At 38.3% G+C, this 25,219-nt stretch overlaps 1 protein-coding gene across 2 annotated transcripts; it reads left to right on the top strand.

The window, feature by feature from the left end:
• The first annotated feature begins 256 nt into the window (after positions 1-256).
• On the top strand, positions 257-24,843 carry LOC107787278 (2-methoxy-6-polyprenyl-1,4-benzoquinol methylase, mitochondrial). 2 transcript variants are annotated; one of them, XM_016608828.2, is made up of 9 exons: positions 257-366; positions 480-584; positions 1,592-1,718; positions 1,801-1,862; positions 3,012-3,170; positions 3,308-3,452; positions 18,583-18,654; positions 23,454-23,562; positions 24,296-24,843. In XM_016608828.2, the coding sequence occupies exons 2-9, from the start codon at positions 482-484 to the stop codon at positions 24,395-24,397; spliced, it is 879 nt and encodes a 292-aa protein (XP_016464314.1). In that variant the 5' UTR covers positions 257-366; positions 480-481; the 3' UTR covers positions 24,398-24,843. The 2 variants fall into 2 exon arrangements, with proteins under 2 accessions (XP_016464314.1, XP_016464313.1); XM_016608827.2 differs by lacking the exon at positions 257-366 and having other exon boundaries at positions 373-584.
• The last annotated feature ends 376 nt before the right edge of the window (positions 24,844-25,219 follow it).

Below are 25,219 nucleotides of genomic sequence, written 5' to 3'. Positions count from 1 at the left end.
GTTCTTAAATGCACTTTTTGTTATTTTTGGTCCACTTTCAGTATTTTATATAGTTTTTGATGTTACAAATATTGGGATTTGATGGAATTTTTCTGATATTTTTTTACAGTCCCGTTAAATATAACATGCAAAGTTTGTTAAACATTAGACATAGACCAAGAGTGCTCAATTTTCTCAAATTTAAAGGATCAAAACTGTTCAAAAGATATTTAAGGTATTACTTTGAACTTACCCCAAACATAAGGGACTATTAATGTCATTTTCTCTTAATTTTCGTGAAGAATAGAGAACCCAAACCTGCTTTATACCCGACCCATTAGTCTGTGGAGCGGCAACAAGTTTCCCTCAATATTCTCTGTTTAGGCGGTACCAAAATTCTCTAACTTTCTTCCTGCTTTTCTGGCTTCATTGATTCTTCATTTTTTCTATTAAAAAAGGTGTCGGTTTTTAGGCTTTTTACTTCTTTTTTTAAAAATCAGTGATGGCGACGTTGGTACGATCAGTTGCCCGTAGTTTGAGGAGAAAGAACTCGTCCTCAATGTATTGCCCCGCCTCCACATTGCACTCCCACGCCACCAGTTTTGGTCAGTTTTATCCTTATTCTCTTGCATAAAGAATTCAATTTTCTTGTTCAATTTTCATATACTATTGTTTATTTACTGTTAATGATGATGATTTGGGTTGAGCTAAATGTAAGGAATGATGATTCATATCACCCAACCCAACTTGTTTGGAACTGAGTCATAGTAGTTGTTGTTGTATTGTTTATTTACTGTTGAATTTTGTGTATGCATAATTACATCTTCTATAATTTTTGTGGTTGTATGTGGGTGCATTATAAGGATTATTCTTATTTTCAAATGAATGTTACTGCGCAACTTGCTTATGCTTTCATCTAACTATGGAATGAAGACCCATATGATTTAGTTTTGGTGGGTTTTTATTGAGAAGGCGACTTTTTAGCCGTAATGATTCTTGAACTTAGAAGAAGAGAACTTTTTTGAATGTATTGTTTTTGAGCATAGACAAAGCTTTCTCTTTTCTTTGATTTTTCTTTTTCAACCTTTTGGGTGGGAAGATGAGTTTTTGCAGCTTTCTGCTATTTGAGTTAGCCATTTCTTGAAGTTGATGACTAATATCTTTGGTAAATCACTTACATTTTCACTATTGGGAAGCACATGTAAACGCTAAATATTTAGATTATTCTTGCATTAGGAAGTTGGATGACCAAAATTTGGAATTTTTAAACCATTATTAGCGAATAGATCGTCAAACTTTTCAAGACACAAGGCAGAAATACAAGATGAAATTAAAAGAAATAGGAATGGAAGAAGGTTAACCTCCTTACTGCTGCCCCTTAAGGAGATGTTGCTAAACAGAGTGATTGATGACTGTGCGGGAGGTGGGCTGCTCTCCTCCCTGTGTCCCTACTAAAGGTGAAAGGGTTATCAGCTAATGGGGTTATGTTGCATAAACAAATTTCCCAATCTTTCCATTGGTTGGTTGAAACAATCCCATGTCGGCATTACTTTGTTTGAGATTTATATTTGTGTTTATGGTATAGTTAGGAATCTCAAGGTTTGCGTTCCAGGTTTTAAGGAAGTACCAGAAGAAGAAAAGAGCAAGATGGTTGGGAATGTCTTTACCAGTGTTGCTTCAAACTATGATCTCATGAATGATCTAATGAGTTGTGGACTGCATCGTTTGTGGAAGGACAGGTTAGCTCCCCACCCCGAAGACAGGAAAAGTATCCGATTTGAAATGGAAACATTTCCTGATTATATCTTTGTTTCTTGCCAGATTGGTTTCGAAGTTGAATCCATTTCCGGGAATGAAGCATCTTGATGTGGCTGGTGGAACAGGTGATGCTTTTGGTGTTGAACATTGATCTGTGCTATGTGATTATGTAAAGCTTGGATTAAAAAGAATGAAAGCACCATTGATTAGTGAGACTAGTGAACAAAAATGCTTTTAGCGGATCAGGAGAGGGTAGAAGTAAAAAAGTTTGTCTTTGAAAATTTTCTATTTTAATTTCAAATGGAGGAGCATTGCAAAAAGACCTGCATTTTATCTGCACCTTCTTCAGCTACCTATCTAGCTAGAATTTCTTGTCTTTATGGAAGTAAAGAACAGAATTATAAAGTTTGAACCCTGGAGCTGTCTGGCCATTTTTTCCGTTATTTCAACCTGAATTAAGTACTTGGTCCAATACTTCTATAAGTGTTTCTTTTATGTATTTTTTAAAAATCTTTTTCCATCTGTCTCTCGAGATCCATGTAGACTTAGCGAAAGATAGGGCATAGTGAAGGAAAAAGATCTATATAAGCGAGACCTATTAGTTGAGATATGTTTTAGTTATGTTAGGACTTTTACTTTACGTCTTATGCTTTTCTAGGAGTTGTTTAGCCTTTCGGAGATTTATATGTTAGTAGAAATATAAAGAACTTTTATTATTATTATTATTATTATTATTATTATTATTATTATTATTCTGTATCTAATATCCATGAGATGAATTTATACTAAGTAATATGGTCTATGAGAATTCATATAGCTAACCCCAACTTAATTGGGATTGAGGCTTAGTTGTTGTTGTCGTTGTTGTTTTACATTTATGTTGTCTCTAATATTCTTTGGGGGGGGGTGTTTAAGGGGAGGGAGAGATAAGTCTTAATAAGCAATCAAAGCCAAACGATCCATGTATATGGAACTTCGTTATTGATGACTGAACTTGTGATTGGCTGAATTACATTCATTTGCATTAGCAGTGAATTATGTAAATACCCACTGGCATGCTCAATTATTTGGGTTGGTTTTAGCTTGGATGTTTAGGTGATGGGATTTAGCATTTTATGGTTCATTCTTCCGTATGGTTTTATCCCTATTGTCTTGGACACAATGTATAAATTTTGTTGCCTGTTTTTCCTTTAGTATGTTCTCTTCGTGTAGTGATAAATTATGTATGTATTTCTGCCTATCCACTTGAGTGAAAAACTTTCCTAATTTTACAGGGGATGTTGCTTTCAGGATCCTTGAAAATATAAAAAATGTCAAACGTAGAGCTATGCAAAATGCTCTTGATGATGACCTGATTGAAGATACTAGAATTTATGTATGTGACATCAATGCAAACATGTTGGGAGTTGGTAAGAATAGGGCTGAAGAGAGAGGTAAAAGCCTTTATTTTTGCTTTATCTTATTTGCACTCCATGGATAGTTGGATGTCAGTTTGGGGTTTCTAGTAGAGAAAGTTTAAGTGAATTCTATTGTTAGACCTCATTTTTATCATTTTTTCTAACATATGCAGGTTTTGGACGGGAGAAGTCTCTCGTTTGGGTGGAGGGAGATGCAGAAGCCTTGAGCTTCGAAGACAACTCAATGGATGGTTACACGATTGCTTTTGGTATCCGGAATGTTACACACATAGAGAAAGTTCTTGCAGAAGCATATAGGTAATTTCATTGAGATATTTATTTCTTGTATGTGGTTGAAAGGATTTAGATGGGGATAACTTGGTTGATTTATAGGATCAAATGAGTGTTCATGAGTTTTTGATATTTATCATTATGAGTTTAGAATGTTTATCTGGATTATCTTCTTTTCTTCTTTCTTCTTAAAAGTGTATAGAACGGGCTGGCCCCCGGGATTAGTTCAAGTGGCAAAGGTTGAGGGACTTGTGACTTAGGTCTATGGTTCGAGCCTTGAGCCATGCGAACTAAGCCTGGTATTTAAGTGGAGAAGGATAGAGGGGCGGGCCTATTATCCCCGAGTTTCGAAGGTTGCGGTTGGTCCTAAGGGTTCAGACAAAATTCTCTTTCATAAAAAAGGTGTATAGAACGGAATGTCATTTAGGATTCATAGAGTCGATGCTAATCTTGTTAAGGTTGTAGCATAGTTCACTGGTTGAGTGATCGTATTTTATTATGTGCTAGTGAAAGATGCTAGCTACTTCCAAATGATCTAACATAGTACCAGTAACTCCCGCTTTGACAATATGGAAGGAAAGAAATGAGGGCTTTTGAAGGGGTGAAGAAATCTTCTATACAAATTAATGGAACCTTTTTTTGGGTTAATTGTTGAGCACCCATGAGGTTCCGGTTAGCATAGATGATTGGGTGTGATTTGCAGGGACTCATATTTGTGTCTAGATTGTCCATTTTTTTGTCACTTGTACACCAGATTTCTTTCCCCATGTCAAGTAGTAGTAATAAAACTATTACTTTATCGAAAAAATGGATCTAACAACTCTTTCAACTTTTATTAGTCACATTGCGATCTCCAATTGGTGATATCATTATGCGTCTAGATTGATTTGGATTTTCACTAAGATTTATGTCCCTTTATCTTACTAATTCATGATGCCGGAGGAGATTTCCGTCAGCTTCTTTTGTTCGAAAAGCTAAAGTTCTATTTGAAGATTAAAGATATCAGAGTATTAAATGAGTTAAAGTTATTAAATGCCCACCTTAGACAAATATCACAGGTGTATTGCATCTAGCACATACAAAGAGTTGTTCTTGTATTCATGTCACAAGTTCATCAATGTATCTTCTTTGCTTCTCTTATTTTTCTTACATGTTATCGGAACTTCTACCATTTTGGTAGGCTTATGCAACTTTCACCTTCCGACATACGGCCTTATGCTGCTTGTGCAACCAAAGTTTCGTCTGCTTTCTTTCTTTCCAATGACTGCTAGGGTGGCAAGCATCTCTTTCCTTCAACCATTCTTTTGGTACCGTGTCTCCTCTGACAATAACTACAAAGGCGTTGTGCCTCTTTGCGGTGACCCGTTTTGGCGGCACTGTGGCAATTGCTTTGATGATCCATGCATCTTTCTGGAAACTGCTCTGGCGTCATGGTGCTTCTTTTTGGAGATCGTTCCAGTAGCGTTGTTCTTTCTGATGACCTATCTAATGGCGTAGAAGACAAAATAGAAAGAAAAGAACCTATTTTGCATCGCTCAAAATTGACAACCAGTCATACAAAATTTCATCAAGCAATTTTCTCTATTGGGTTAAGGGCAAGATATACATGGGGATCTATATAATAATTCAGAGAAAATAAAGAGTTAGAAAGTTAGACAAAACAAAAAGGTTTCAAAATAAAATCAATTAGTTTCAATGAATTCTTAACTTTCACTAATTTCACTAAAGGTTTTTATATACGTTCTCCTATAAATATGGAAATAGAATGGAAATATAGAATTTTTTAAAATTGAATTCTGAAAGTAAGTCGATGGGGAAAATGAAACTCCCCACCTTGGCTCACAAGTTGTTAAATGCATCTTCTTTGCTTCTCTTATTTTTCTTACATGTTATCAGAACTTCTACCATTTTGGTAGTGTAGCAACCCCCTTTGGGAGGGTGCTACTTACGAAACAAATCTAATTTACTACTTACAACATTAAGAAGATATTAATCCCAAAAGACATTCAAAATAATTAAGTAGCTGAAATAGGCCCATGCGATAAAGGTTCAAAGTGCAATATTTTTGTATACCATGTCAAAATATCAACATAAGGTGATATAACCCTTCTTGAATAATCAACACGTTAAGCAACTTCCTAACGAAATTATACTTTTCGTTCAACATCACTGCCTGTTCATATTGTACATAAATTTCAAACTAGCGAGTAAAAAAAATAAAACTAGTCCTTCTCCTTTGTACATTTTTACAAGACGAAGTGTAAATTCAGCATATTACAAGACTTGAGTTATTAGCACACCCTAAAACAACAAAACAAGTTACCAAATTCAAGTTACGAGATTTTGATCTTAAGATCCAACAAGCCTCCAAAATAACATACATGAGTGTGACATATAGATCATGTACAAGTCCCAAAACTATACAAAATCTAGGTGCATATGCAAATGTGATCTCCATAAGTGCTCCCAAAAAAGACTACTTCATAAGGCCGTCTTCAAATCTCTTCCCATACATTACCTACGATAGAAAACAACTATCGCTAAGCATAAAGCTTAGTGGCGTATAACGTTTGTGCTTGGAGCCATTAAATTCTCCAATTCCCCTTTTCAGTCATAAGTAGCTCAATTTAAACATAATTTAAAACAAGTGAACAAATGTATCAAAATTATCGAATATCAAACCTTGAAGTGTTTCCAAATATCAATAACAATGTTCAAGATTCAAGAGTCTAGAAAGCGCATACTATCAATCCAAGAGAGTTTGCCAAATATCCATTTTTCGCCCAATATGTACGTCATGCCATCACACTAAGCATAATCAGATATCAAGGTGGACCAAAGCCCCAAATCAAGTAGGGTCAAAACCCAATAGTCAAGAGAATCAAGAACCATATTAAAAATGGCTTCCTAGTTCGTACTTAACACGTACAAGTTTCATAATTTAAGACGAACTACAAATCCAAAGTCAAGATGGCTAAATATCCGAATCAAGAGGCATGCCAAGATGAGTGACAAAGTCACTTCCACAAGAAGGACAAAGTCTCAACAAGAATGCAAAATGGTCAAGCAAATCCGTACGAGTGGGCGATTTAGCGAATATCTTACAATACTTGATATAACACAAATACAATGATATAAATTGAAGTGTTAGTTTACAGATATATACATAATGTAGTCTTGTCCCACATTGGAATACGAGTAATATGTCCTTATAGAGTATAGCTATATATAAGGACCTTTAGTATTGTATTGAGTATCTAATATCAATAATATGCTTTCTCACATGGTATCAGAGCATTAGTGAGAAACCTGTCACTGTGCATCATTCCAGCGACTTCCCGGAAGAAAGACCTCTTCGCCGTGCAATTTTTCGGCGACTTAAAAGGTTGTCCGTAAGCAAATCACTTTCTGTTGGTGCTGTGCAAAAACCAACACCACCACAAGACTCCTCAGGCTCCGGCGACCAAACTCCAGTCAACCCCACCGGAAAACACACGTCCACGCTCCCTCACGCGCCGGAAAAGGAAGAAATTTTCCGGCAAGATCTGACCAAAGCGCCGGCGCGTGAGCCCTGTTTCGGCCAGATTTTGAAAAAGTTCCAGTTGAACAATCGGATCGCCTGGTAATTCCGATCCTACCCTTATTGTTTTCGTTTCATTCCAACCACTTTGAGTTTTTTACAGCAGCTACAGTAAGATTCCGACGACTACAATAATCCCTTATTCTGTTTCAGTGTTTCCTTACTCTGTTTCAGTGGATTAAAGTTGATTCTTTCTCTTATTTGGTAATAATTTGCAACGATGTCTTTGGGATTTGATGTTTTTGGGTCTAGACGCAAGTGTTCTTATTGTCACAAATTTGGACACACTCGTGAAATGTGCTATTCCTTACATGGTCGTCCACCCAAAAATGCTTACATTGCTCAGACCGAGACTACAGGTAACCAGAGATTTTCTTCATCTAAAGAAGAATATAATGAGTTCCTTCAGTATCGAGCAAGTAAGCAGACATCTCCACAAGTAGCCTCGGTTGCTCAGACTGATACTTCTGTTGCTGGTAATTCTTTTGCTTGTGTTTCCCAGTCTAGTACTCTTGGACCATGGGTCATGGACTCAGGCGTTTCTGATCACATCTCTGGTAATATATCACTTTTGTCGAATATTGTATATTCACAGTCTCTTCCCACTGTTACTTTAGCCAATGGATGTCAAACTAAGACAAAAGGAGTTGGACAAGCTAATCCCTTGTCTTCTATCACCCTAGATTCCGTTCTTTGTGTCCCTGGCTGTCCTTTTAGTCTTGCATCTGTTAGTCGTTTGACTCGTGCCCTCCATTGTGGTATATATTTTATTGACGATTCTTTTATTATGCAAGACCGCAGTACGGGACAGACAATTTGTACATGACGCGAATCAAAAGGCCTTTACTACCTTAACTCACTCAGTCCTTCCACAACATGTCTAGTTACAGATCCTCCAGACCTAATCCACAGACGTTTAGGACATCCGAGTTTATCCAAACTTCAGAAGATGGTGCCTAGTTTATCTAGTTTGTCTACATTAGATTGTGAGTCGTGTCAGCTCGGGAAACATACCCGAGCCTCCTTTCCGTGTAGTGTTGAGAGTCATGCTGAGTTTGTTTTCTCCTTAGTTCATTCTGATATATGGGGTTCTAGTAGAATCAGTTCAACCTTGGGATTTCGTTATTTTGTTAGTTTTATTGATGATTATTCAAGATGTACTTGGCTTTTCTTAATGAAAGATCGTTTTGAGTTATTTTCTATATTCCAGAGTTTCTGTGCTGAAATCAAAAACCAATTTGGTGTTTCTATTCGCATTTTTCGCAGTGATAATGCCTTAGAATATTTATCTTCTCAGTTTCAGCAGTTTATGATTTCTCGATGAATTATTTATCAGACATTTTGTCCTTATACCCCTCGGCAAAATGGGGTTGCAGAGGGAAAGAATAGGCATCTTATTGAGACTACTCGCACACTTCTAATTGAATCTCGTGTTCCGTTGCGTTTTTGGGGCGATACAGTTCTCACAGCTTGTTATTTGATTAATCGGATGCCTTCATCTCCCATCAAGGATCAGATTCCACATTCAGTATTGTTTCCCCCGTCACCCTTATACTCTCTTCCACCTCGTGTTTTTGGGAGCACATGTTTTGTTCATAATGTAGCCCCTGGGAAAGATAAGTTAGCTCCTCGTGCTCTCAAGTGTGTCTTCCTTAGTTATTCTCGTGTTCAGAAGGGATATCGTTGTTATTCCCCTGATCTTCGTAGGTACCTTATATTAGCTGATGTCACATTTTTTGAGTCTAAACCTTTCTTTACCTCTGTTGACCACCATGATATATCTGAGGTCTTACCTATACCGACCTTTGATGAGTTTACTATAGCTCCTCCTCCACCTTCAACCACAGAAGTTTCACCCATACCAACCGTTGAAGAGTCTAGTGTTGTTCCTCCTAGATCCCCAGCCATAGGAACACCACTCTTGACTTATCATCGTAGTCCGCGCCCTACATCAGGCCCAACTTGTTCTCGTCCTGCACCTGACCCTACTCCTACTGCGGACTTGTCTCTTCCTAGTACACCGATTGCACTTCGGAAAGGTATACGGACCACACTTAATCCTAATCCCCATTATGTCGGTTTAAGTTATCATCCTGTGTCATCTCCCCATTATGCTTTTATATCTTCTTTGTCCTCAGTTTCCATCCCTAAGTCTACAGGTGAAGCGTTGTCTCATCCAGGATGGCGACATGCTATGAGTGACGAGATGTCTGCTTTACATACAAGTGGTACTTGGGAGCTTGTTCCTCTTCCTTCGGGTAATTCTACTATTGGTTGTCGTTGGGTTTATGCAGTCAAAGTTGGTCTCGATGGCCAGGTTGATCGACTTATGGCCCGTCTTGTTGCCAAAGAATATACTCAGATATTTGGGCTCAATTGCAGTGATACCTTCTCTCCCGTGGCTAAAGTCGCATCAGTCCGCCTTTTTCTATCCATGGCTGCGGTTCGTCATTGGCCTCTTTATCAGATGGACATTAAGAATGTCTTTCTTCACGGTAATCTTGAGGATGGGGTTTATATGGAGCAACCACCTAGTTTTGTTGCTCAGGGGGAGTCTCGTGACCTTGTATGTCACTTGCGTCGGTCACTTTATGGTCTAAAGCAGTCTCCTCGAGCCTGGTTTGGTAAGTTCAGCACTGTTATCCAAGAGTTTGGCATGACTCGTAGTGAAACTGATCACTCTGTGTTTTATCGGCACTCTGCTTCAAGTCTCTGTATTTATCTGGTAGTCTATGTTGATGATATTGTTATTACTGATAATGATCAGGATGGTATTACCAATATGAAGCAGCATCTCTTCCAGCACTTCCAAACTAAGGATCTAGGCAGATTGAAGTACTTTCTAGGTATTGAGGTTGCTCAGTCTAGCTCAGGTATTGTTATTTCTCAAAGAAAATATGCTTTAGACATTCTTGAGGAGACATGGATGATAGGTTGCAGACCTGTTGACACTCCGATGGATCCGAATTCTAAACTTCTGCCAAAACAGGGGGAGCCGCTTAGCGATCCTGCAAGGTATAGGCGGCTGGTTGGTAAATTAAATTATATCACAGTAACTAGACCAGACATTTTTTATCCTGTGAGTGTTGTAAGTCAGTTTATGAATTCTCCCTTTGATAGTCATTGGGATGCAGTTGTCCGCATTATTCGGTATATAAAATCGGCTCCAGGCAAAGGGTTACTGTTTGAGGATTGAGGTCATGAGCAGATCGTTGGATGCTCATATGCTGATTGGGCAGGATCACCTTCTGATAGACGTTCTACGTCTGGATATTGTGTTTTAGTAGGAGGAAATTTGGTGTCTTGGAAGAGCAAGAAACCGAATTTAGTTGCTCGGTCTAGTGCAGAAACAGAATATCGAGCAGTGGCTATGGCAACATGTGAGCTAGTCTGGACCAAATAATTGCTCAAGGAGTTGAAATGTGGTAAAATTAGTCGGATGGAACTTGTGTGCGATAATCAAGTTGCCCTTCATATTGCATTAAATCCGGTGTTCCATGAGAGAACTAAACACATTGTGCGATAATCAAGCTGCCCTTCATATTGCATCAAATCCGGTGTTCCATGAGAGAACTAAACACATTGAGATTGATTGTCTTTTCGTCAGAGAAAAGATACTTTCAGGAGAGATTGCTACAAAGTTTGTGAGATCGAATGATCAGCTTGCAGATATTTTCACCAAGTCCATCACTGGTCATCGTATTGGTTATATATGTAACAAGCTTGGTACATATGATTTGTATGCATCGGCTACCCCCGGAGTGTTAGTTTACAGATATGTACATAATGTAGTCTTGTCCGACATTGGAATAGAAGTAATATGTCCTTGTAGAGTATAGCTATAAATAATGACCTCTTGTATTGTATTGAGTATCTAATATCAATAATATATTTTCTCCCGTGCTTTCTCACAACAACAATAAAAATTGAAGACAAGAAAAATAAAATATCAGGTTATTTCAAAATATTCCAGCAAGTAAAAAGAGTACAAAGTTTATACACAAACCTTAGTGTTTTACCACAAAATAGTTCAACCACAACTTGAGCACGTTCGAATCGTCTACGCCATTGACAAACCAAATTCGTCTACTTTCTCAAACACTTCCCCTTAGATTTTACAAAGGTATATATACCTTAAATAAATAATCAAATATCTATATAAGTCCAGTGATTTAACATGTCAAACTAAACATGATATTGATGCAAATTACCTAAAAATTTTAAACAGAAATTCTGGACAGTATCACTGTCTTGAGTTGTGACTCAGTTTTGAAGATGAAAATGGACAAACTAGACTGTGTGGTCTTCGTTACAGTTGTAGATGTATGTCTTACCATTTTAGAAAATCTTGAATCACCCCCATATCGGTTTTGTACAAAAAGTTATGCTAAAATTACTAACAGTAGAACGAGAAGAGTTTGTAAAACAGAAAATCTGGGCAGCACCTGCCCTGTACTTCATCACCCATTTTCGGGTAAATAAAAGACAAACCAGGTTTTGATGCCTGAATAAGAGATATAGATCTATGAAATATCTTTTCAGAAAAGCTTGAATCACTTAAAATAGATTCCTATACAAGAAGATACGAAGAAAACACTAATAGTTGTCTAGTGTAAAAACGAGTTTAGTAACTTACCACAAAAGAGAGGAGCAACTTGAGCTTCACCAAGAACGAGTTTTGCTGGTTGGTTTAGTGAAAATTTCTGACGGTTATCATGAAGTATTTTAGGTGATAAGAAGGGGAGAGGGTAGGGGTTTTCTTTGGCATGAAAGAATGAAATATGAGAGGAGGTTCTTAAGGATAGATGAGGATGAACAAAAGGTGGCTGCCCAACTTTTCTTCTTTGGATAAATACAAAAAGGGTGACAGCCCAAAACCTTAAATATCTAATGTATTTAATAGCAATTCATCAAAATAATATTAAGTGTTACACATAACAACACCATGAAACTTCTTTGTCAATATTAACACAACTTAAACTCTTAAAGTAAGTATTTTTTTATATATTGTCAAATTCACGTTTAGGAAGTACTACGTAAAATCTATCTTCATTATAAAGATGCTCAATCGAGAATGCAAATATTAGTTAAAACTTTGGGGTGTTGCAACTCTCTTCCCCTTAAATAAATTTCGTCCCGAAACAAGTGTGGTTATTGAACTCGCATATGCTGTTCTCGCTCCCATGTAGCTTCTTTGCCAGAATGCTTTTCCAAAAACTTTCACTAAGGGGATTTTCTTATTTCTAAGCTCTTTTATCTCACGCGCTAAGATTTGGATTGGGTCTTCTCCATATGTCAAATCAGGATTGACCTCAATAAATTCAATAGGAAGAACATGAGATGAATCTGAGCGGTATCTTCTAAGCATAGAAACACGAAAGACGTTGTGGTTCTTGTCTAACTCTGGCGAAAGAGCTAGTTTATAAGCAACCGGGCCAAATGTCAAGAGAGCTTTGAAAAGCTCAAATCCTTGTTGACACAAGCTCTTATACTTACTCTACCAACTGAAGGGAAAGAGTATGTGATATAATAGTGATGCTTCTCATCATGGTTTGGGTTGTGTTTTGATGCAAGAAGGGAAAGTGGTTGCGTTTACCTCTCGAAAATTGAAACCACATGAGTTGAATTATCCTACTTACAACCTTGAGTTTGCTGCCATAGTGTTTGCTTTGAAAATTTCGAGACATTACTTGTATGGAGAAAAGTGTCATATATTCACGGATCATAAGAGTTTGAAGTACTTGAGTACACAAAAAGAGTTGAATTTGAGACAACGTAGATGGCTTGAGCATATCAAAGATTATGACTGCACAATTGACTATTATCCGGGTAAAGCCAATGTTGTTGCTGATGCTCTAAGTCGCAAATCCTTTGCCGTTTTATCTCTAAGTCCTTTGCCTTTGCTTCTTGAATTGAGAGCCATGAATGCTTGTCTTGCATTTAAAGCTGATGGTTCTATTATTGCTAGTTTGCAAGTCAAGCCAGCTCTACTTGAACAGATAAAAGATGCATAAAAATTGGATGAGAAGCTTGTGAAACTGATCAAAGAAGTTCAAAAGGGAGAAAAGCTTGATTTTAAATTGAGGGAGGATGGTGTCCTTTCTTATCAAAATAGGTTATGTGTTCCTAAAGATGATAAATTGAGGAAGGAGATCTTGATTGAAGCACATAGTTCACCATATGCAATGCATCCTGGAGGTACTAAAATGTACCGGACCATCAAGGAGCACTACTGGTGGAGTGGTATGAAGAAAGACATTGCAGAGTTCATTTCTAAATGCTTGGTTTGTCAACAAATAAAAGCTGAACATCAAGTCCTAGCTGGTCTACTGCAACCCTTGTCAATACCTGAGTGGAAATGAGAAAGGATAACGATGGACTTTGTTTCTGGATTTCCACGCACTCAAAGGGATCATGACGCGATTTGGGTCATTGTAGATAGACTAACTAAGAGTGCTCATTTCTTGGCAATCAGAATGGACTACTCACTGGAACGTTTGGCAGAATTATATGTTAATGAGATTGTGAGGCTGCATGGGGTTCGTGTTTCTATTATATCTGACAGAGATCCAATGTTTACATCTAGATTTTGGTCTAACTTGCAAGAAGTTTTGGGTTCCATGTTGAATTTTAGTACTGCTTTCCATCCACAAACAGATGGCCAGTCTGAGAGGGTAATACAAATCTTGGAGGATATGCTTCGAGCCTGCATTATTGAGTTTGAGCCTTTGAGGGTAGTTGGGACAACACTTAGCCCTGATAAAATTTGCTTACAATAATAGCTACCAATCAAGTATAGGCATGCCTCCTTATGAAGCTTTATATGGGAGAAAATGTAGAACGCCTCTTTGTTGGAACGGGGTTGGTGAAAGAAAATTGGTGGGTCCTGAGATTGCGCAACAAACTGAAGATAAGGTAAAAATCATCAGGGATCGCTTAAAAATTGCTTCAGATAGACAAAAGTCTTATGCTGATCTTAAGAGGCGTGATGTTGAGTATCAAGCGGGTGATAAGGTATTCTTAAAGGTTTCTCCATGGAAGAAGTATATGAGATTTGGCCAAAAAGATAAACTTAGTCCTCGATTCATTGGACCTTATGAAGTGCTTGAGAGAGTTGGCCCGGTTGCTTATAAACTAGCTCTTCCACCAGAGTTAGACAAGATCCACAACGTCTTCCATGTTTCTATGCTTAGAAGATACCGCTCAGATCCATCTCATGTCCTTCCTATTGAATCTATTGAGGTCAATCCTGATTTGACCTATTGTTTGGGCAACCACCTTTTGTTCATCCTTATCCAATGTGAGATATCCTTAAGGACCTCCTCTCATATTTCATTCCTTCATACCAAAGAAAACCCCTACCCTCTCTCCTTCTTATCACATGAAACACTACATGATAACCATCAGAAAATTTCACTAAACCAACCAGCCAAACTAGTTCTTGATGAAGCTCAAGTTGCTCCTCTCTTTTGTGGTAAGTTACTAAACCCGTTTTTACACTAGACAACTATTAGTGTTTTCTTCATATCTTCTTGTATAGAGCTCCGTTTTAAGTGATCCAAGTTTTGCTGAAAAGATATTTTATAGCTCTATAACTCTTATTCAGGCACCAAAACCTAGTTTTGCTTGTATTTACCCGAAAAGGGATCATAAAATACAGGGCAGGTGTTGCCCAGATTTTCTGTTTTACAAACCCTCCATGTACTACTGTTAGTAATTTTAGCATAATCTTTTGTACAAAACAGATATGGGAGTGATTCAAGATTTTCTGAAATGGTAAGACATATATCTACAACTGTAATGAAGACCATACAGTCTAATTTGTCCATTTTCATCTTCAAAACTGAGTCACAACACAAGACAATGATACTGTCCAGAATTTCTGTTTAAAGTTTTTTGGGTAATTTGCACCAATATCATGTTTAGTTTGACATGTTATATCACTGAACTTATATAGATATTTGATTATGTATTTAAGGTGTATATACCCTTGTAAAATCTAAGGGGAAGTGTTTGAGGAAGTGAACGGATTTTGTTTATCTATGGCGTAGACGATTCGAACGTCCTCAAGTTGTGGTTGAACTGTTTTGTGGTAAAACACCAAGGTTTGTGTATAAATTTTGTACTCTTTTTACTTGTTGGAATATTTTGAAATAACCTGATATTTTATTTTTCTTGTCTTCAATTTATATCGTTGTATTCGTGTTATATCAAGTATTGTAAGATATTCGCTAAATCGCCCACTCTTACGGATTTGCTTGATCATTTTGCATTCTTGTTGGGACTTTGTCCTTATGGAAGTGACTTTGTCACTCATCTTGGCATGCCTCTTGATTCCGATCTTTTTCCATCTTAACTTTGGATTTGTAGTTCGTCTTAAATTATGGAACTTGTCCGTGTTAAGTACTAATTAGGAAGCCATTTTTAATATGGTTCTTGATTCTCTTGACTATTGGGTTTTGATTGGGGCTTCGGTCCACCTTGATATCTGATTATGCTTAGTGTGATGGCATGACATAAATATTGGGCGAAAAATGGATATTTGGCAAACTCTCTTGGATTGATAGTATACGCTTTCTCGACTCTTGAATCTTGAACATTGTTATTGATATATGGAAACACTTCAAGGTTCGATATTCGATAATTTTGATATATTTGTTCATTTGTTTTAAATTATGTTTAAATTGAGCTACCTATGACTGAAAAGGGGAATTGGAGAATTTAATGGCTCGAAGCCCAAAGTTTATACGCCACTAAGCTTTATGCTTAGCGATAGTTGTTTTCTATCGTAGGTAATGTACGGGACGAGATTTGAAGACGGCCTTATGAAGTAGTCTTTTTGGGAGCACTTATGGAGATCACATTTGTATATGCACCTAGGTTTTATATAGTTTTGGGACTTGTACATGATCTATATGTCACACTCATGTATGTTATTTTGGAGGCTTGTTGGATCTTAAGACCAAAATCTCGTAACTTGAATTTGGTAACTTGTTTTGCTGTTTTAGGTTGTGTTAATAACTCAAGTCTTGTAATATGCTGAATTTACACTTTGTTTTATAAAAATATACAAAGGAGAAGACTAGTTTAATTATTTTTTTTACTTGCTAGTTTGAAATTTATGTACAATATGAACATGCAGTAATGTTGAACGAAAAGTATAATTTTGTTAGGAAGTTGCTTTCACATGTTGATTATTCAAGAAGGGTGTATCACTTTATCTTGATATTTTGACATTGTATTTCTTTTACGAAGTGTATTTTCAAAAACATAAATATTGCACCTTGAAACTTTTATTGCACGGGCCTATTTCCGCTACTAAATTATTATGAATGTCTTTTTATATTAATATCTTCTTATGATTGTAAGTTAGATTTGTTTTGTAAGTAGCACCCTCCCAAAGGGGTTGCTACAGGTAGGCTTATGCAACTTTCACCTTCCGGCATACGACCTTATGCTGCTAGTGCAACCAAAGTTTTGTCTGCTTTCTTTCTTTCCAATGACCGCTTGGGTGGCAAGCATCTCTTCAACCATTCTTGTGGTACCGTATCTCTTTTGACAATCGCTACAAAGGCGTTGTGCCTCTTTGCGGTGACCCGTTTTGGCGGCACTGTGGCAACCGCTTTGATGGTCCATGCCTCTTTCTGGAAACTGCTCTGGTGTCATGGTGCTTCTTTTTGGAGATCGTGCGTTGTTCTTTCTAATGACCTATCTAATGGCGTTGAAGACAAAATAGAAAGAAAAGAACCTATTTTGCATCGCTCAAAATTGACAACCAGTCATACAAAATTTCATTTAAGCAATTTTCTTTATTGGGTTAAGGGCAAGATATACATGGGGATTTATGTAATAATTCAGAGAAAATAAAGAGTTAGAAAGTTAGACAAAACAAAAAGGTAAAAATAGAATCAATTAGTTTCAATGAGTTCTTAACTTTCACTAATTTCACTAAAGATTTTTATATACGTTCTTCTATAAATATGGAAATAGAATGGAAATATAGATTTTTTTTTAATTACAACAACAACAACAACCCAGTAAAATTCCACTAATGGGGTTTGGGGAGGGTAGTGTGTACGCAGACCTTACCCATACCCCGAAGTAGTAGAGAGGCTGTTTCCGAAAGACCCTCGGCTCAAAAAACAACAAGACAAAAGGACAAAAAGGGAGACAATATTAGTATCACAACAACAATCATAGGATAAATAGGAACACCATGAAATCCAAAAGAAAGATGCAAAGCAAAGGGAAAATGAAAATAGGTCGATGGGGAAAATGAAACTCCCCACCTTGGCTCACAAGTTCATCAATGCATCTTCTTTGCTTCTCTTATTTTTCTTACATGTTACGAGAACATCTACCATTTTGGTAGGCTTATGCAACTTTCACCTTCCGGCATACGGCCTTATGCTTCTTGTGCAACCAAAGTTTCGTCTGCTTTCTTTCTTTCCAATGACCGCTTGGGTGGCAAGCATCTCTTTCCTTCAACCATTCTTGTGGTACCGTGTCTCTTCTGACAATCGCTACAAAGGCGTTGTGCCTCTTTGTGGTGACCCGTTTTGGCGGCACTGTGGCAACCGCTTTGATGGTCCATGCATCTTTCTGGAAACTGCTCTGGTGTCATGGTGCTTCTTTTTGGAGATCGTTCCAGTAGCGTTGTTCTTTCTGATGACCTATCTAATGGCGCGTCGCCTCTTTGCTAGCAGCCCCTCGGCTCTTTCTAGCGACACTCCAGTGGCACTGTATTTCTTTCATGTAATTATTCTAGTGGCACCATTCTTATTGGTGACTGCTCCCACAGCAGTGCACCCTTTCCATCCATCGTTCTGGAATAACTTTTACGGTGAGATTCCAGTGGCTGGAGATTTTTCGGCGTCTTTCCATCAACATTTTCTGGTGATGTTTACTTTCTCTCTAATTGGACAAATATCATGGTGTATTGTGCCTAACACATCTTAAATTCTTAAATTGTTCCACATGGGATAACCGGGGTATATTGTGTCTAACACTTATAAATAGCCGTGCCTTGAAAAGAACTGGAATAAACCAAATTCTGAAAGAGTCAGATCAGGTTAAAAGATATGCTAAATGTTGTCTCCTCCAGCTTATATCAGTTCATGGTGGTATAAAAAGGTGGAGACAGTATGTTTCCCTTAACTTAGCAGTTAATATAGGGGCTTTAATAAAGTTCATATTTCAAGTCTAGAAATTTTTCCCCTTTTGCGTTGGAGCTCACAGGACCTTGATAGGTACAGTAATTTGTAATGTTGCTATATAGTAGTCGTTTTTTTTATTTCACTTTGGTCCCCCTTTGTTGGAGCTATTGCTCTTTTGGTGACCCGAATCCACGACCCTGGGGTTGTAGGTGGGGGGTGCTGACCATCTGAGCAACCCTCTCTTGTCATGTGGTAGTCGTTGTTGATATGAGTACTGATGCATAGGATTTGAAATGTTAACCCATTTGAGTGCTTGGTTTATATGGTTGGTTGCTGCGATCAAAATACCTTTTTTTTCATGTCTCAAGAACCCATCAGGTGGCTAATCTGTTAAACTTGATGGTTTTGACTTATTTGTCAGGGTGCTTAAAAGGGGAGGAAGGTTTCTTTGCCTTGAACTAAGCCACGTCGATATCCCAGTTTATAAGGACTTGTAAGTTTTTTCTTGTCATAGCTTGGATGGCATATATTTCTTCAGTTATTTATTATCACCATGCAATTGTATAGCACATCAATAAGAGGTATATGAGTATTTTTAACCTACTCAGTTAAATTTCAGCTTTTATCCCCTTTTCGCATTCTTTGTTTGGATAAGTAGTGGCTGTGCTCCAAAGATTATCACTTTTAATGGTGTCGTCCAAGAGAACTTAGTGGGATTTTTTGTTTGCGAAATTGTTCGCCAAATATAAACAAAGTACGGGGGAATTAGGGAAAGAAAATAAAATGTTTTCCCTCAGGCCTATTTTGAAGTTTATATAGATATATACTCTGAATTGCTTTTTAATGGCTGCTTCATGTACAAGAACCTCAGCAGCGTGGAACCTCCTGTTGGAACTTAGACAATCAATAAAATTCTCTTGCTCAACTGAAACTGAAGCCTTCATTATCGCTGCTTGTGATATTTCATTTTGAAGTCGAAATATCTAATCCTTGCTCATTAGATCTCTTACTGGTTCTCGTATTAGTTACATGTGTAACAAGCTCGGTACATATGATGTGTATGCACCGGCTTGAGGGGGAGTGTTAGTTTACAGATATGTATAGTGTAGTCTTGTCCCACATTGGAAGAGGAGTAATATCTCCTTGTAGTGTATAGCTATAAATAGGGACCTCTTGTATTGTATTTATCATCTAATATCAATAACATATTTTCTCCCGTGCCTTCTCACATGGTATCAGAGCATTAGTGAGAAACTCGTCGCTGTGCATCATTCCAGCGACTTCCGGGAAGAAAGACTTCTTCGCCGTGCAATTTTCCGGCGACTTAGAAGGCTGTGCGTAAGCAAATCACTTTCTGTTGGTGTTGTGCGAAAACCAACACCACTACAAGACTCCTCAGGCTCCGGCGACCAAACCCCAGTCAACCCCACCGGAAAACACACGTCCACGCGCCCTCACGCGCCTAGAAAAGAAAAAAAACAAATTTTCCGGCGAGATCGGACCCACGCGCCGGCGGTAAGCATTGTTCCGGCCAGATTTTGAAAAAGTTCCAGTTGAACAGTAGGATCGCCTGGTAATTCCGATCCTACCCTCACTGGTTTTGTTTCATTCCGACCACTTTAAGTTTTTCCGTCAGCTACAGTAGATTCCGGCGTGAATAGTCGGATGGTTTCTTTAGCAGATTATATTGAGTTCCTTCAATACAAAGCATGTAAGCAGACATCTTCAGAGATGGCTTCTATTGTTCAAACAGGTAATAGCGTGACTTGTTTCTCCCAATCTTCATCCTCTGAGTCTTGGGTCATTGATTCAGGCGCATCAGATCATATTCCTGATAACAAATCTCTTTTCACTACTATTTCGTATTCTCAATCTCTTCCAAAAGTCATAATGGCCAATGGGTCTCAAACCATGGCAACAGCAATAAGTCAAGCAAGCCCACTTACTTCCTTACCTTTAGATTCAGTCCTTTATGTTCCCAATAGTCCTTTTAATCTTATAGTTGTTAGTCGCTTAGCCAAATCACTTAAATGCGCTGTTTTATTTCTTGATGACCATGTTTTTATACAGGAACGCAATATGGGGCGGATCATTGGTACCTGGCGTGAATCAAACGGACTTTATTACCTTATCCTTGCTAAATCACACGTCTTGTCTTCCTTCTACAACTTTTCCTGTTACTGATTCACCAGATTTATTACATAAACGGTTGGGACATCCCAGTTTGTCAAAACTTCAGAAAATGGTATCTGGTTTATCTCACTTGTCAGCTCTAGAGTGTGAGTCATGTCAGCTCGGTAAGTATACTCGCTCCTATTTCCCTCGGCGTCTTGATAATCGAGCAGAGTCACCTTTTACTTTAGTCCATTCAGATCTTTGGGGTCCTAGTCGGGTCAATTCCACCTTGGGATTCTGCTACTTTGTCAGTTTCATTGATGATTATTCTAGGTGCACTTCGGATATTTTTGATAAAAAATCGATTTGAGCTGTTTTCTATTTTTCAGACCTTCCACGTTGAAATTCAAAATAAATTTGGGGTTTCTATTCGCACATTTCGTAGTGATAATGCCCGAGAGTATTTGTCTTCCCCATTTCAGCAGTTTATGAAATCTCATGGGATTATTCATCAAATATCTTGTCCGTACACATCTCAACAAAATGGGGTAGCTGAAAGAAAGAATAGACATCTTATTGAAACTGCTCGTACCCTACTCATACAATTCCGTTGCGTTTTTTGGGGGGGATGCAGTTCTTATATCTTGCTATCTTATTAATCGTATGCCATCTTCAGCTATCCAGAACTAAGTTCCATTCTCTGTCATGTTTCCCCACTTACCTTTGTTCTCTCTTCAACCCCGTATCTTTGGAAGCACTTGTTTTGTCCATAACCTTACTCCAGGAACAGATAAGTTAGCTTCGCGTGCTCTTAAGTGCGTATTTCTGGGTTTCTCTAGAACACAAAAGGGGTATCGATGCTACTCTCCTGACCTCCAGCGGTACCTTATGTCCGCTGATATTACCTTCTTTGAAACCCAATCATACTTCACACGTTCAAGTCATCACTTAGATATTTCTGAGGTACTACCAGTTTCATCTTTTGGAGATTCAGTCACTCCAGCTCCACCAACTACAGCTCCAGTTGTAGCTCCACCACCTATAGCTCCAGTTCCTCCACATAATCCAGTTCAACCTTATGCAGCTCCACCACTTTTGACTTATCATCGTCGTCCACATCCAGCATCAGGCCCAGGTGATAAACGCCCCGCATCAGATTCTGCACCTACTGCGGACTTGTCTCCTCTTAGTCAACCAATTGCACTCCGCAAAGGTGTACGATCCACACTTAATCCTAATCCCCACTATGTCGGTTTAAGTTATCATCGCCTGTCGTCACCTCATTATGCTTTTATATCTTCTTTGTCCACTGTTTCTATCCCTAAGTCTACAGGTGAGGCACTATCTTATCCAGGATGGCGACATGCTATGATTGACGAGATGTCTGCTTTACATGCGAGTGGCACTTGGGAGCTTGTTCCTCTTCCTGCAGATAAGTCTACTGTTGGTTGTCGTTGGGTTTATGCAGTCAAAGTCGGCCCGGATGGTCAGGTTGATCGGCTTAAGGCTCGTCTTGTTGCAAAAGGATATACTCAGATTTTTGGGCTTGATTATAGTGATACTTTTTCTCCCGTGGCTAAAGTAGCATATGTTCGTCTCTTTTTGTCCATGGCTGTTGTACGTCATTGGCCTCTTTATCAGTTAGACATTAAGAATGCTTTTCTCCACGGTGATCTTGAGGAAGAAGTTTATATGGAGCAACCACCTGGTTTCGTTGCTCGGGGGGAGTTTAATGGTTGTGTGTGGCTGTGTGCAGATTGCGCAGGTCACTATATGGTTTGAAACAGTCTCTCGAGCTTGGTTTGGTAAGTTCAGCACAATTATTCAGGAGTTCGGCATGAATCATAGTGAGGTTGATCACTCTGTGTTTTATCGGCATTCTGCTCCTAATCTGTGTATTTATCTAGTGGTTTATGTTGATGATATTGTTATTACTGGCAATAATCAGGATGGTATTACTAATCTGAAGCAACATCTCTTTCAGCACTTCCAGACTAAGGATCTGGGCAGATTGAAGTATTTTCTTGGTATTGAGGCCGCTCAGTCTAGCTCAGGTATTGTTATTTCACAGCGGAAGTATGCCTTAGACATTCTTGAGGAGACTGGAATGATGGGTTGCAGACCTATTGACTAGCCTATGGATCCGAATGCTAAGCTTCTGCCTGGACAGGGGGAGCCTCTTAGAGACCCTACGAGATATAGGAGGTTGGTTTGCAAATTGAATTACCTCACTGTGTCTAGACCTGACATCTTTTTTCCGGTAAGTGTTGTAAGTCAGTTTATGGATTCTCCTTGTGATAGTCACTGGGATGCAGTTGTTCGCATTCTTCGGTATATAAAGTCAACTCCAGGCAAAGGATTATTATTCGAGAATCGAGGCCACGAGCAGATTGTTGGGTACACAGATGCTGATTGGGCAGGATCACCTTTTGATAGACGTTCTACGTCTGGATATTGTGTTCTAGTAGGAGGTAACTTGGTCTCGTGGAAGAGCAAGAAACAGAATGTAGTTGCTCGATCTAGCGCCGAAGCCGAATATCGGGCCATGGCTATGGTGACGTGTGAGTTAGTTTGGGTCAAACAGTTGCTCAAGGAGTTAAAGTTCGGAGAAATCAGCAAGATGGAACTAGTGTGTGATAACCAAGCTGCTCTTCATATTGCGTCAAATCTGGTGTTCCATGAGAGGACTAAACACATTGAGATCGACTATCATTTTGTCAGAGAAAAAATACTTTCAGGAGATATTGTTACAAAGTTTGTAAAGTCGAATGATCAACTAGCAGATATTTTCACTAAGTCTCTTACTGGTTCTCGTATTAGCTATATGTGTAACAAGCTCGGTACATATGATGTGTATGCACCGGCTTGAGGGGGAGTGTTAGTTTACAGATATGTATAGTGTAGTCTTGTCCCACATTGGAAGAGGAGTAATATCTCCTTGTAGTGTATAGCTATAAATAGGGACCTCTTGTATTGTATTTATCATCTAATATCAATAACATATTTTCTCCCGTGCCTTCTCACACCATGCAAGCTTACTTCCGTAGTATGCTGGTTTTCCTTCATTCCTTGGGCTTGGTGAATTGAAATATGAGATTGTGAGTTCGTTATGTATGATAGCATCTGTACGAGTTTTTTCTTCAGGTTTCAAATTTGCATGCTCTTTATTTTCTTCAGGTATGATGCCTACTCATTCTCAGTCATCCCAGCAGTTGGTGAGCTAGTGACAGGTGACCGAGAGTCTTACCAGTACTTGGTTGAGAGCATCCGCCGATTCCCTCCACAGGTATTACGTGTGGAAGTTTCTTTCATTTGTTGCAACATCAGATAATCTGTTGACTGTAATTGCACCCTGGTGAATCCCGGCTATGCCTGGCCACTACCTGGGGATATTGCCATATCTCTCGCCGGTTTGAGATGCGTATCTTGTGCTTGTTAGTGTACTTTATCGTCCCAGTACAGTGAAACTGTAATTCTTGTGATCATTGATGGATGCCTTTCCTTAAAAAGTTATTTTTCTTAAAAGATGCTTGGCTATGAAGTGAAAAGGCGTGTTCAGCACTTCCACCTATCAAATTGCAGGTGGAAAAATAAAGTGGACAGAAAGAAAGGAAAATAGACCATCTTTAATTTTGGTAATGCCTAAGAAGTGCCTCAGACAAAAATGAAGTGAGCTCCAAAAATTGGAATCAGAACACAAGTTTGAGGCCTCCTTGGGCATTACCAAAATTTCATTAAAGATGATTTATTTTTCCTTAAATTCTGTCCTCTTTTGGACACAGAAAGTAAATGAAACGTTTTGCTCATAACCTTACCCCTCCGTTTTCTCCTTTCCTTGTCCTTCCTCAAACCCAATCCAATAGCTAAAAACCAATGCAAAACTCTAACTACATTTACACATTGTAACCGAATTCATCCACTCCTGTGAGAGCAAATTTAGGAACATTACCAGAGATTCACCTACAATCTGTGCAAGTGCTTCAGCTTTTTCACTACCTTTTGCTTTTAATTGTATGCAGGAGGTGTTTGCCAAAATGATTGCGGAAGCTGGATTTCAAAAGGTAGAATACGAGAACCTTGTTGGTGGAGTTGTGGCAATTCATTCAGGGTTCAAGTTTTAGAGTCATTCTCAAATTTAACGTGGGACTGGTTTTGGCCTTCATGGTACCCGGAAGATCTCACGAAAAAATAGTTTAAGATTCAGGGTTTGATAGGTCCTTAGCCAAATAGATGCAAATGGACGAAGACGGAATTCAGTGTATTCTAATATGTTTCTGGGAATGGATATGCTTTTGGGAGCAGCATGGCCTTTCTGGTGAACTGTTTCAAAGAATATAGTAGCTTACAACAATATTACGTAATTTAAAAGTTTGTGACTTCATAGGAGTAATTTTCTTCTGCTTGAAACTAGCTTCATCAAGTAGATCTGAAGCTCAGTTTGAATAAGTTGGCTATTAAAGTCAACAATGCATGGTGTTGTTGCTTGGTTACTTAAACATCAACACAATTTGTAGTTTAATTCACAATGAAGATTGGAGAATATGCTATGGAATTGCTTCCTCGTAAACTATATACTTACAGCTTGTTTGGATGGTTCTTACCTATTGTATTGTATAGTATAGTATCGTTGCTTTAGATACAATATTTGTTTTGATTATTACTTAAATTTTATTATATTGTATCGTTAAATTCGTCGTTACGTAACGACGAAAAATGTCACTTTATGTAAGGAATGATTTGGTGTAGTTGCATCGTTATCTTATTTTTTTTTTCCCCCTCCCCTTCCTTATTACTCCCTCCGGTCCACAATAAGTGACTAATTTGCCTTGGGCACACCCATTAAGAAAATACAAAATTCTAGACAAAAATAGTTAGTGTGACTAAACTATCCTTAATTAAATGTTGTAGCATAGTTAATGTGAGGAGTAAAAGACTTTTTAGGG

The sequence above is a fragment of the Nicotiana tabacum genome, chromosome 19 (genome assembly GCF_000715075.1).
Source record: "Nicotiana tabacum cultivar K326 chromosome 19, ASM71507v2, whole genome shotgun sequence".
Taxonomy (NCBI): Eukaryota; Viridiplantae; Streptophyta; class Magnoliopsida; order Solanales; family Solanaceae; genus Nicotiana; species Nicotiana tabacum.
This window is presented reverse-complemented; position numbering and strand designations above follow the sequence as displayed.